Source organism: Leopardus geoffroyi, chromosome C1 (genome assembly GCF_018350155.1).
Source record: "Leopardus geoffroyi isolate Oge1 chromosome C1, O.geoffroyi_Oge1_pat1.0, whole genome shotgun sequence".
Classification (NCBI taxonomy): Eukaryota; Metazoa; Chordata; class Mammalia; order Carnivora; family Felidae; genus Leopardus; species Leopardus geoffroyi.
In genome coordinates, this window is record NC_059328.1 from 100,064,511 (window position 1) to 100,077,121 (window position 12,611).

Genomic DNA, 12,611 nt, shown 5'->3' on the forward strand with positions numbered 1-12,611 from the left:
TAAAAAAATTTTTTTTCATGTTTATTTAGTTTTGAGAGAGAAAGAGAGAGCGCAAGCAGGGGAGGGGCAGAGGGAGACAGACAGAGACAGAGACAGAGACAGACAGAATCTGAAGCAGGATCCAGGCTCCGAGCTGTCCGCACAGAGCCTGATGGCGGGTCTCGAACTCACAAACCATGAGGTCATGACCTGAGCCGAAGTCGGACGCCTGACCGAGCCACCCAGGCGCCCCTCTTGTCTTTCCATTATAATTGTTAGTATAGTGTTGATTTTGCTCAGTTTTTTTTTTTTTAAACAAGGAGTATTTTTTTTTAATTCTTGTGATTCTTGAGTGATGTTCCTTTTGACCTAGCCATGCCTGACGTTAATACTGAAGAAAGAAAAAGAGTTAATTTCGAGAAATCTAGTGAATGTGCACTCATCCTAGTACAAGGTATATGAATACCCAAACTTAGACCTCCTGGATATCAGAGCCCATGGCTTCCCCTTTGCCTTAGTGCTGTACCAGTTTGTTCATAAAACTGGCACATCAGGCAGGAGCCAGACAAGTTCATTTGGTCCAAATTGAAATGCTGTACACAGGTCATAAATGTACCACAAAATCGCCCTCAAGTTCATGGGAAAGATGACATCTTAAAGGCCACATAGGTGCGGTCCCCCGGGCCCTATCAGAGGCCTGGGAGGTATGTGCTCTTGGGGCAGGGAACACCAGTAAACTCTTGGCTTTGTCCTCTGAACTTGGCAAGCTGCCGCGTTCCTAACAACGCCCAGCAACCAGCCAGACAAGGCGCTGTCTCCCTTTGTGTTTCCCTATCCTCATTCTGAATTTAGATCAGGGTGAAGAGTAGAGAGAAGGAAATGAGCCAGAAAATAGAAAATTAATACTTGGTGGAGTCGTCATATTTTAATATTAATTTATAGGCAATGTCAGATAACCGGAGTTAAATCTTTTTATCAGCAGGCTGCTCTCGGGTTTCGGGATTGGCATCCATCAGTGTAAATCAGGTCTCAGGAGCCCTAGGGAATGGTCTCCAGGGATGAGGGTTGATCCAGGGTGGGCAGAAATGTAAATACTTGATTAGCTGTGTCCTTTTCTTTCGCACCAACCCTAAAATATTTCTGCATCACGCTGAGTGACAATGGTATGTTAAATAGTAACGGGAGGGAAGAAGCCATTCAGGTTTACGGTTAGCCTACTTTTAATACTTGTCTTCTTCCCCGCCAATCCTAGGAAACTGTTGTGTGAGAGGCACGCACTTGAGGGTTGTATTCCTGGCTCGGGGTTCTAGGGATGGGCTTAACCTTCTCAGATCAAGGCAGCACCTCATTTTTCCCAGCTGGCCACATGTCACATTTTTGCCACAAGCCTGTGAGCAGGAACACCCAACGGGGTTTTGACCCATTTATCCTGAGATGACCTTCCACGACTCAACGCCTGCCCGTCCTCTCTTGTCATTGCAGCTCTGTGTCGAGGGCGTGTGGTGAGAGTCCCCTCGGGGAGCCTGGTGCGGGTGGTGGGCACCGAGCTGGTCATCCCCTGCAACGTGAGCGACTATGACGGCCCCAGCGAGCAGAACTTCGACTGGAGCTTCTCGTCTTCGGGCAGCAGCTTCGTGGAGCTGGCCAGCACCTGGGAGGCGGGCTTCCCGGCCCAGCCGTACCGGGAGCGCCTGCAGAGGGGTGAGATCCTGCTGCGGCGGACCGCCAACGATGGTGTGGAGCTCCACATCAAGAATGTCCAGCCCTCGGACCAGGGCCACTACAAGTGTTCCACCCCCAGCACCGACGCCACCGTCCAGGGCAACTATGAGGATATAGTGCAGGTTAAAGGTATAGCCTCTCGGCGGAGGGGGGCGGGCATCGCGTCAGGGGCCAGACCTTCCCCTGCCACTCGGCTGGGGGTGACTTTGCCAAGAAAGGAGACTCCTCTGGGGCTCTGCTCCCTCCGTCCAATGGACAGAAAGAAGCACCTTACCTGCTTAACAGCAGAGGGTAGGCGGGGTCGCCTGGGAGGGTCCTTTCTCTTCACTGTGATTCTGACCCATCCTTGGCTGGAGTGGTGGCAGGACCCAGGTCTGGGCCAGGCTGCCCGCACTCGCTCCAATGACTGGCTGGACAGCCGTGTGGCCGTGGGCATGCTACATGGCTCCACTTCTCCTCTGTGAAACAGTGCTCCCCTTAAAGGCTCCGAGCACAAGGTGATTAGCAGATTTGCAGTGAGAAGGTGACGGTCATGATAACGTTCACTCTCATGAGACTATCACATACTTTCAAGTTTATGCCCTTCTTCGTGCCCTTCATGATCTCAATGCCCACTCTAGAATTTGTGTGGGTTCTCTATAGAGACAGGACGACGTGGTCACTGCTAGCTTCCAACGGACCCCGCTAGCTTACTGGCCTCTCTGCGGAGAATCATACCTTACATACCTGGAATGTTTGGGGTGCGGTTTGGTTTGTTTACTTGTTTTCTGTTTCCCAAGTCCTATTAGATTTATTCCCACCTTTGATTCTCTGAACCCAATGAAGAAGACCAGGCAGGATATTTGCCTAATTTACACATGAGGAAGTGGAAGAGCATAGGTTAATTACTTGCCTAAAATTCTCTCAGCTAACTAGTAAATAAGCAAGAACAAACTATTTTCATTTGGGGCCAGCAAAATAGAAACATTATTGTTATTACTTAATTATGCATTTATTCGTACCCTGCCTTGTTCCAAAAAAGTATTTATTTATGTATTTTTTTAAGTTTGTTTATTTTTGAGAGAGAGAGAGCGAGAGTGCACGAGCAGAGGAGGGGCAGAGAGAGAGGGACACAGAGGATGCAAAGCCGGCTGACAGCAGGGAGACCGATGAGGGGCTCAAATTGATGAACCGTGAGATCCTGACCTGAGCCCCAGTCGGACGCTGAACTGACTGAGCCACCCAGGTGCCCCGCCATAAAACATTTATATTAGAGCAGGGACTGTAGGTAACGACTGGGCATGTAGAAGATGTACACGATGATCTAAAAAAAGGGGGCAGACCCAAGTATCTGTTCCCTCTGTAATCATGCGCAGAACCCTGCCATGTTGCAGCGGCTGTTCCCCCGCCCCCCACCCCGTTCAACCATCGTGAGGGAATGAAACAGCCACATGCATTATGTAGGTATTGACACATCAAATCTGCCTCTTCCGTCACCTCTTCCTTATTCTAACAGAAAATCCTAAAGATGTTTTTTAGAAAAAAGTCCCATGAGACATTCTTGATTGCAGTTCAGTAATGTGTTGCTTTTAGTCACACACGCGCTCTACCTCTTTTAGGTCAGATGCACACTTATGTCCCCTGTAATTCTCATGTTGAGGAGTAGGGGGCAGCCGGAGAATTTCCCCCACCTGTTCCCCCAGGGGTTTCCTGTTTCTTCTCCAGTCTTTGGAAGGAAGAAGCAAGGAGAGGCTTTCCTTGGATGAGGAAAGGAGATAGATAAACGGTCACAAAAGAGACTGGCTGGCCGCCCAGGTGGCGCCTCCGGTGCCTGCCCGGCACGGTCCAGGGTCTGTGTGGCCCTCGGCTTCGTGGCTGTGTGCTAACAGATACCTGGCCACGGGAACTGAGTCATGTGAACCAGACTCACAGACCGATGTATATACTAGAAGGTCATTCATTGTGCAGTAGATATGGTCTTTAGGATAGGTCTTTCTAAAGATGTAGTTTTGTCTTAAGGACACTGAATTCCTTTCTCGGTGTGGAATGTTGAGAAAAACGGAAGAGATCATGAATAGGGGTGTTTGAGGATTCTTTTATCCAGCTTGTAGACCAGCCTGGGAGATTGTCCTTACCCTCTGGTAGAGGCCACTTTTCTGGTTACCTCGCTTATCACTTCCCTTCCTAACGTGCACTCACCAACACTTTCTTGATTTCTGGCCCCTTATTCTAGACTCTGTAAAGAGGCAGCCTTTTTCCAAATGGCCCTAATAGAGTAAATAGCTGAGGCTTCAGGTTTCCTTAAAGGGTTCCTATCCTGCAGAAACTTTCTGCTCACCCTAGTTATTCTTAGGCATTTCCTGGGCCCCAGGGCACAGGCAGCTCATGCCATGCTTTTGCCGTCTTCCCATCATGCTGCTTTATCTGCTAGGAGATTCTTCAGGCTCCCTATTGCAGCCCTGTGCCCGAACAGAGGAGTGTTTGACAGTAACAGCTAGTTATCTTCCAGCTTTGCCGAGTGCCAGGCACCTTCCCTTATCACTCCTTCAATTCCCTCAACTCCCTGAGATGGGTCCAGTTGTCATCCCTGTTTAGAGATGAGGAAACTGAGGCACAGGGTAGTAAAGCAACTTGTTCAAGGGTGGCAAAAACGCATCCCCAGGGCACAACTCCCAAAAGGGAGTGTTTTCCATCCAGATTGGGGGAGGAGGGGGATGTCTTCTTAATGCCTCTTATTTTTTCTTTTTTCTTTTCTTTTTTTCTTTTCCTTTTTTCTTTTTCCTTTTTTTTCTTTTTTCCATCCTTTTTCTTTTTTTTTTTTTTGCCTTATGCACAAATTAAAATGGGGAGTGTTCCCACGTGGTCATTAAACAGGGCAGGGACGCAGGGCCGCTCCCCCTGGGGCCAGAAAGCCCTAGAAGGGGCTGGTGCCTGCAGGGGCGGGGGGCGCGGCGCGACTGACGCCTCTCCTTCCTCCCGCAGTGTTGGCCGATGCCCTGCAGGTGGGTGCAGTTGCGCCGCCCGAGCCGGGCCTGAGCCTGCGCCTGGGTGAGCCGTTCGAGCTGCGCTGCTCGGCCTCCACGGCGTCGCCGCTGCACACGCACCTGGCGCTGCTGTGGGAGCTGCAGCGGGGCACGGCCCGGCGGAGCGTGCTGGCCCTGACCCACGAGGGCCGCTTCCGCCCGGGGCCCGGCTACGAGCAGCGCTACCGCGTGGGAGACGTGCGCCTGGACACCGTGGGCGCCGACGGCTACCGCCTGTCCGTGGCCCGCGCCCTGGCCGCCGACCAGGGCTCCTACAGGTGCGTGGTCAGCGAGTGGATCGGAGAGCAGGGCAGCTGGCAGGAGATTCAGGAGAAAGCCGTGGACGTGGCCACCGTGCTGATCCAGCCGACAGGTGAGCTCCTGGGACTTATCCGGTTGGCACCCTGGCCCGTGTTCTGGCCGGTGCCGGGGAAAGAAACAGGCGGGAGGGAGTCCTGTCCTTTGCTGACAGGTCACCTGCGGCCTGGCTTTGAGGGGATGGGGGATTAGGTGGTGGTGACAGCTGGGGAAAGGCGCATTGGTGTTGTGCCGTGTGCCTGTAGTGTGGCTTTACAGCTGTTTCCTGTCTGGATTCATACTCAGGGGACGCTGCAGGTTGCAGAAGATACTAAGACAGTTTGTTGACTGAAAGCTTAAGTCCCTTTAAGTGTCAGAGTGAGGTCCGATCTGGTGTTCCGAGGGGCTTTGGGGCCGAGCTGTCCCCACCCTGCTCCCTTTATTGTGTTTTGGCTTTATCTTGCTCGGGCGTTTCCTGAATTTCTGAATACTCCATTCTGCACAGCTGGTGGGGATGTGTGTCTGTCTCATGCGCAGACCTCTCGTCTATCTTGGGTCCTCTGGGTCCCCTCAGATGGGCCGTGCCCTGCTAGGTGAGACTTCTCTAGGGCCGGGCCTCTTCTCATTCCATGTATGACAGACACCCCAGGAGCAAGCATCTGGCCCTGGGGTCTCCGTGCAGGAAGTTTTGCGTCCTCTCATCTGTGAAGTAGCCTTTGTTTTAAAAAAAAAAAAAAAAAAAAAAAAAAAAAAGCCAACCCTTTCCTATTCGTACTGGAGAAGTAAGAAAATACAAGAGACATTTAGGAAAAGCCATGAAAAGACAGGTAAGAGAGAAAAACAAGCTGTGGTTGACTCAGTATCCAACAGGCATTAATGGAGAACCTACCAGGCGGTCAGCCCTGTCTGGGCCCTGGGGTCAGAGGGGTTTGAGGCACGTTTCCAGGCACCGTAGAACCTCCAGCTCTGACAGAGACAGCGTAAAGAGACCATCTCAAGATGTGGTCCTTGCTGTGGATGGATGGCTGTCCTTGGTTTTCTGGGAATCTAACGTGTTCAGATCTGTTGCTGCCGCCCCCTGCTTTGTACGGTGGGAAGACAGACTCATTTCCTCAGTGTAAAGTGTGAATGTGTGGCCACTCTGTAACTCAGACGGGAAGGAAAACAGGAAACCGTGCACACGGGGAGTATTTTTCCTCTGCAGACTGCATGGTCCTGAGCATTTTGCTCTGCATTTATACCACTGCCCAGGAATTGGGTTTGGTAAAAAAAAGCAGGTTCCTGAGTGAGGTTCCTGAGTGACCGCAGCCATTAGTGAGGTGAGGCGGGAGGTGCTCTTGCCGAGGAAGGATGCTACCCATCGCGGTCAGTCTTGGTTCCACTGGCCGCAGAAATCACTTTCTAAATGGACTCAGGTCACCTTCCTTTGAGGATGCGATCTGCCTGGAATCTGTCCTAAGAAGCTGGGATGTTCAGCTTGTATCAGACAACTCTTCTCACAGGGCAGAGGATTAAGAGTTTCAGCTTTGCAGCAAGTTACCTTTTTGTGCAGGAATCTCAACCGTAAAGGTATTTGTTATTTCAAACAAGCCACAGAACCCATAATAGCTAGTATAAGACTTGAAAACTCTGAGCCTGGATGTACTAGCCTCTGACTCTCACCTGAGCCTGGGGTTCGTAACCATTTTGTGCCATGGGCCGCTTTGACGGTCTTTTGACAGTCCACAGATGCTTTCTCAGAATTAACGTGTTTTAACTTCTAAAACGCATATTTGAGGTGACAAAGGAAAACAATTACATTAAAATAGTTATCAAAATATTTTAAGACAAATTTGTTATGTAGTAATATTGTGCTTTATTCATTCATTAAATAATCTGTAGTGGCAGGCTTAGTAACTGCTGTAGTTTCCAAGTAGCAATGGATGCAAATGATATTTTAAGATACGTGCAACAATTACAACGTCATTTGAAAATATCTGTGGCTTCTTTTTTTTTTTTTTTTTTTTTTTTTTTTTGAGAGCAAGAGAGAGATCACACATGTGCACAAAGGCAAGATTTTTTTCCCATCCATGTCACAGAGTTTCTAAACTGTCTTCTTGGATTCCAGGTTGAGAGCCACCACACTGGAGTGCTGGCCTTTCTCTTTTGTCAACACCTGCACTCTCCAGAATTACCTTCTTAAATATTCTTATTGCATTGTTATGATGAACAGCCCAAAGCCACTTAAACAGTGGGGCTGTGTAATATATGTGGCAATACCCGCCTCCCCGCCATGTTGAGATTGGTCTGGTTCGTGCACATCTTGGTGTCTGATTTATGGGTTCAGTTCTGTCCAGACTGAGAAAGCTTCACCACCACAGGCTTTGTCTGAGGTATCCCCTTGCATTACGAGTCCTTAGAAATGATTCTCCTTTTTCTTTCGCCTGCACTTTCCTGTCTCCCAGCTGTGAACCAGCCCCCCCGCCCCCCCCCCCCCCCCGCCCCGAGTCCAGAACATACGGGAACAATGGTTAGTGATGTGACAAGCTATTTCGCAACTTGCGGAGAGAAAATTACAAAGTGAACTATTCAGTTGAAGAACCGTTTCTGCCGATATTCCTAAAGCTAAGAATCCGTTTTCTCCATATGTGCAGTCTACAGCTGTGTATTTACCCCTACTTCCCTCACGTGGCTCTCTCCTTCTGCCTCCAGCCACACAGAGGGACGCTAGCAGCATTCCAGGGTCTCTGACCACAGGCATCATATGTGGGGCTGTTCACCACAGCAGAGGCTCAGAGCAGAAGTTTCCATACTGACTCCTCTCAAAAGATGCCCTCAAATTACTTTTGGCCCCTTTCAAGAGGTGAAGGAGGAGGCACAATTTGGAGGGTGAAAAATTCGACTTATCAGTTCTCTTTTATAATATACCCACTTCATTTTCCATCTTCGTCAAGGTGGGTCTTGAACGTGGCCTGAAATGGTTGTCGGAAATGTTGTCAGGCTCTGGAAATACTCCTGTGAAAACCATCTACCCCAGAGGGCCTGGGCTTTGGGGTTGGGCCATTTCTGAACTAGGCACCAGCCTTTGTTACTGAGCTTACTCAGGATAGCTGACGCTGAGCCAGTCTTGCTGGAAGACCAGGACTGCGCCTGCACTTGAACCCCCTGGGAGGCGTTAGCTATTTCTCATTTAAGCAGTTGTTCCCAGAGCATTACCACGAATTGAATGTTTTTCTACTCTGATTACAGATGTTCAACTTCTTTAAAAAAAAAAACAAAAAAAAAAAACAACGCTCGAATAAAGTAAAACGTTTCCATGTAAAAAGCTTTGACAGGGGAATGCTGAAACCAGATCTGTCTAGAGACTATGACACCAAATACTTCAATGCTTCATCTAAATATAGTCTACTTTTAATCATCCACACTCATGCGAGAAGGCAGTGGTGTGGAGAGTTCAAAAGTCATGGTGTTTTGCAAAGTTTTAGAATATATGCTTTATGTTTGAGTTTAAGGTGGGCGTGTCTAACAGAATATGTGATGCTCTAAGTACATTGCATTTTGAAGACTTGACTCATAAGGCATAATTTCTGGTTTCACTTTCCTGGTCCTTCTGTTTAGGATTTTCTCCTGTTGTGCCCAGAAGATGTTTCCACCCTTACCTCCTGCCCACCAGCCTCCAACCCCAAGGCCCTAGTCCCAAACTAGTTACGTCAGCCAGTCAGAACTGAGCTGTCCTTTCTCTGTAGAAGAACCCAAGTTTTATCACGCACATGGTGAAACTATAATTGTAGTTTTGCGATGTTCCGACTTCTTTTCGAACGGTCGCCTGTGTGACCTTGGGCAACGTACTTAACTTCTCTGTGCTTCAGTTTCCTTGTCAGTAAAAGGGAGACAATGCTAGTACTTACCTCCTAGGGTTGTTTTGAAGGTTAATATTTACAAGGCACTCAGAACAGTGCCTGGCACATAGTAAGTTTATTAGTGTTTGCTGCTGTTAGTATTTTCATGGAATGAAAAGAAACGAGTTATAGTTCCTTAATTTATTCAGTAAATATTTCTCACACACTTAGAATTGCACAGAGCCTTCTGACTTTAATGCCATAAATAAGATAAAAGGAGAGGAGGATCTAGGAGCACATGGGTGGCTCAGCCGGTTGAGCATCCGACTTCGGCCCAGGTCATGATCTCGTGGTTTGTGAGTTCGGGCCACACATTGGACTCTGTGCCATCAGCCAGAGTCTGGCTGGGATCCTCTCTTCCCCGCCTCTCTCTGCCCTTACCTGTCTTGCACATGCACTCTGGGTCTCAAAATAAACATACTAAATAAATAAATAAATAAATAGGATCTCAAGCAGGGACGGGCAAACATAACCCTGTTTATCTAGATGGGTTTTGTTTTTTGTTTTTTTTTTTCATTTTCAAGTTCTGCGAGTGGCTGTGGCCAGGAATGTGTCTGTGGCTGAAGGAAAGGGGTTGGACCTGACCTGCAACATCACAACCGACCGAGCAGACGACGTCCGACCCGAGGTGACATGGTACTTCAGCAGGACGCCTGATGGCGCTTGGCCTGGCGCCCCCGTGCTGGCACGGCTGGACCGGGATTCCCTGGTGCACAGCTCTCCTCACGTGGCCCTGAGTCACGTGGATGCACGCTCCTACCATTTACTGGTTCGAGACGTTAGCAAGGAAAACTCCGGCTACTATTTCTGCCACGTGGCGCTCTGGGCACCCGGACACAACAGGAGCTGGCACAAGGTGGCAGAGGCCAGGTCTGCCCCAGCCAGTGTGGATGTGACCTGGCTAGGTGAGTGCCTGGTGGGGGGGGGAGGGGAACGGGGTGGCTCTTAGCCTTGCTGGCTCCCTCCCTTCCCTAGGATATCCGGATGAGTTAGAGCACTGTGCCTTTTGCGTGATCTTGGCGTTCTTTACATCGGGACCAGCACACTTTAGCCTGGCTAGATCCCAAGGTGGGGGGAAGGAGGGGCAAAGCAGGCTGAAATAGAATCTGGCAGGCAAGGGCAATGTTTGGATAATGTGGCCTCAGTTGTCTCAATACCCTCATTTGAGAGGATATAGTTTCCTTTTGTTGTCAAGATTTGCAGGGTCGGCCCCTCCGAAGGGCTCTTTGAAATGGATCTTTGTTGGAGCGAGAGCACTGCCATTCTCCCTTTCCTTTTCCTATACTCTGAGGTGCTCACTGGCAGGAGCTGGTGCCTTCCTAAAGCCCAGAGCAGAAAGAAGAGAATTCCTTCAGTTAATGGAATGCATTTTTTTTTTTTTTTTTTTTTTTTTTTTTTGCTGAATGCCCTGGAATCCCCAAATGATTTTATTTGCAGCTGCCAGTTCAGTGCAGGGGTCTCCCTGCTCCCCAGGCTCTTCCGGTGGGCCCTCTCACCGGCTGCCAGTCCCCGCTGGAGGAGCAGGGCGGTTCTCACCTGTTGACCACCTTGACCCTCACTTTACAACAACTCCGCACGTATGTGAAATTGTCGTGCCCTCGTCTTTTTTTGCCATTCTCATCTCCCCCGGCCCTTGTTTTCCTACACGCTTGCCCCCACCCAGGGCTGACTTTCCTCATTTTTGTTCCTCTCTTATAATTAATTACAGAGAAGCTTAAGCAGGATCGGGGACGAGCGGAGATCGGGGTGCACCATTACACAGGTGGGGACGGGCCCACTGTCAGACTCTTCTGTTTTGAGCTTGATCTCTCCGCCATCCCATGGCTGTTCTGAGCCCTGATGCAGGCATTGGGCTCTGCTGTGATTGTTAGTAGGTAAACCAGATCTGTAAAGGCCAGGAAATCATTTCCTCCATTGTCTCCTGCTAAGTACCCTCCCACCATGACCCCCATCCCACACTTAGCTCTTCCTCATCTCAGTGTCAAAAGTCTCCCGGGTCAGTGGCACGTTCACTGTCTGTTTCTTCCTAATTTATTGGCAGAGAGGGGGAGCCGGCAAGTGGGGAACAGAGGGGGCAGGGAGGGGACGAGGAATAAGGGTGTGAGCAGAAGGTATGGCCGATTCAGAGCGAGACCAGGCAGGGTGTTAATCATCCCTGGAAGCAAAGTGATTCTTTGATATCCGCACAGTGAAAGGAGCAGGGTTTATCTGGCGAGCTTTTATTCCTGCCGTCTGAGCCCTGTGCGAGAGTCTCACTATGAAGTACTGAACTGGAACAATGTTGGCCCAGCTAGAACTCTCCTTAGCAACCTTCAAAATAAAACAGATGTTGTCAGCACCGAAAGAAGATTTTTCATCTCTGGAGCTGAATTTGTCTCCCGGCTCTGATCCTTGGTGCATTGTATGGTGCGTCAAATCCCAGCGCTGACTCCTGGTCCCCCCTCCTCTCCAACTTAGAATCACAGCTCTGGTGGGTTTTTTTTTTCTTTTTTTTTTTTTAGAAAGCGCCGCCTGCAATCCAGTGTGAGGGCCTCTCTGAAGTGCTGGTGCACTGATCCCGGCGTCGCCTGGGGGAGATGCAGGGACTGTCAGAAAGCAGGAGGGTTGCTCCGGGAGGGAATGGGCTCTTTTAACTGGAAAGGATTTGTTGGTGGCCGTGTCCTCCAGAGAGTGAGAAGAAATAGAGAGACTAAATGGTGGGAAAAGGCTCCATTATTGTCCCAAAGATCCAGCCGTTTGTTTGCCCGCAGAGTGCTGGCACCACTGTCAGGAAAGTCATCAGCGTGCTTTACCCTGACCGATGGAAGGTTCGCAGAACGCCCACACCTTGTGCGGCGCTCTGCACTTGGTGGGCACTCGGGCAACATTGGCCGAACGGATAGATAAACATGGAGAGTATTAAAGCATGTGCATAGGAAAACAAGAATTGCAAGGAAAGCAATCATGTTCAGCTTCCAGAATGCACAGAGATATGTGCAGAAGGGTAACTTTCTGGGGGTGTAAGTGGTAGAAACCCCGCCTGTGTTCTTTTTCTTCCTCTTAAACCTCCTCCTTCCCTGTGCCTGTGACTCACTCCATTACAGCTGCCGGGACACTTATCAGGGGTGAGTCGGGCACGAGTACAGCAGCAGACCTTTCTCCGGGACCTCCCCTTTGGACTCTGCCCAGAGACGGATGGGCCTGGCCTGACACTCTATGATTATCTCTAGATACACGACGTGTAGGTGCGTGCGTGTGGACGCCTTACCGCATGCACCTTGGGGGCTGTTGGAGGTGACTGAGAGGTGTCCAAGAAAAATAGGAAGACAGGCGACCTGCCAAGGACTCTGTTTATGTAGGTCATTTTACATTATGTGACTATGGAATGTTGTCACAAAACCGCATCTTGCGAAAGTTGCTTCCCTAGGCAGGTGTTACACAGAACTTTTCGTTTTGCCACTTGACACGTTAAAAATAATAATTACCGTTTATCAAACACATACTGTACACCGGGCACTGAGCTAAGGGCTTTACATGCATTAAATATTTGATCCCCACGATAACCTCATGAGTGAGGTACTGCCCTATTCCCATCTGAGAACCACTGATTTTTATTTTGGTTATGATTTTGAGGGTTAGGATTTAGGGAAGGACTCTCCAGCATTCATTTCTTTAAAAAAAAAATTTTTTTTAACATTTATTCACTTTTGAGAGACAGAGACAGAGCTCACGTGAGCGGGGGAGGGGCAGAGAG

The 12,611-nt window shown here is 49.4% G+C and overlaps 1 protein-coding gene across 1 annotated transcript in view; it reads left to right on the plus strand.

Moving 5' to 3' along the window:
• Nucleotides 1–12,611, plus strand: part of PTGFRN (prostaglandin F2 receptor inhibitor) — an 84,753-nt gene that overhangs the window by 40,260 nt on the left and 31,882 nt on the right. The window contains exons 2-4 of the mRNA XM_045478804.1: nucleotides 1,462–1,830; nucleotides 4,663–5,076; nucleotides 9,403–9,783. Of these exons, the coding sequence (XP_045334760.1) occupies nucleotides 1,462–1,830; nucleotides 4,663–5,076; nucleotides 9,403–9,783 (1,164 nt within the window). The remainder of the gene's footprint in view (nucleotides 1–1,461; nucleotides 1,831–4,662; nucleotides 5,077–9,402; nucleotides 9,784–12,611) is intronic.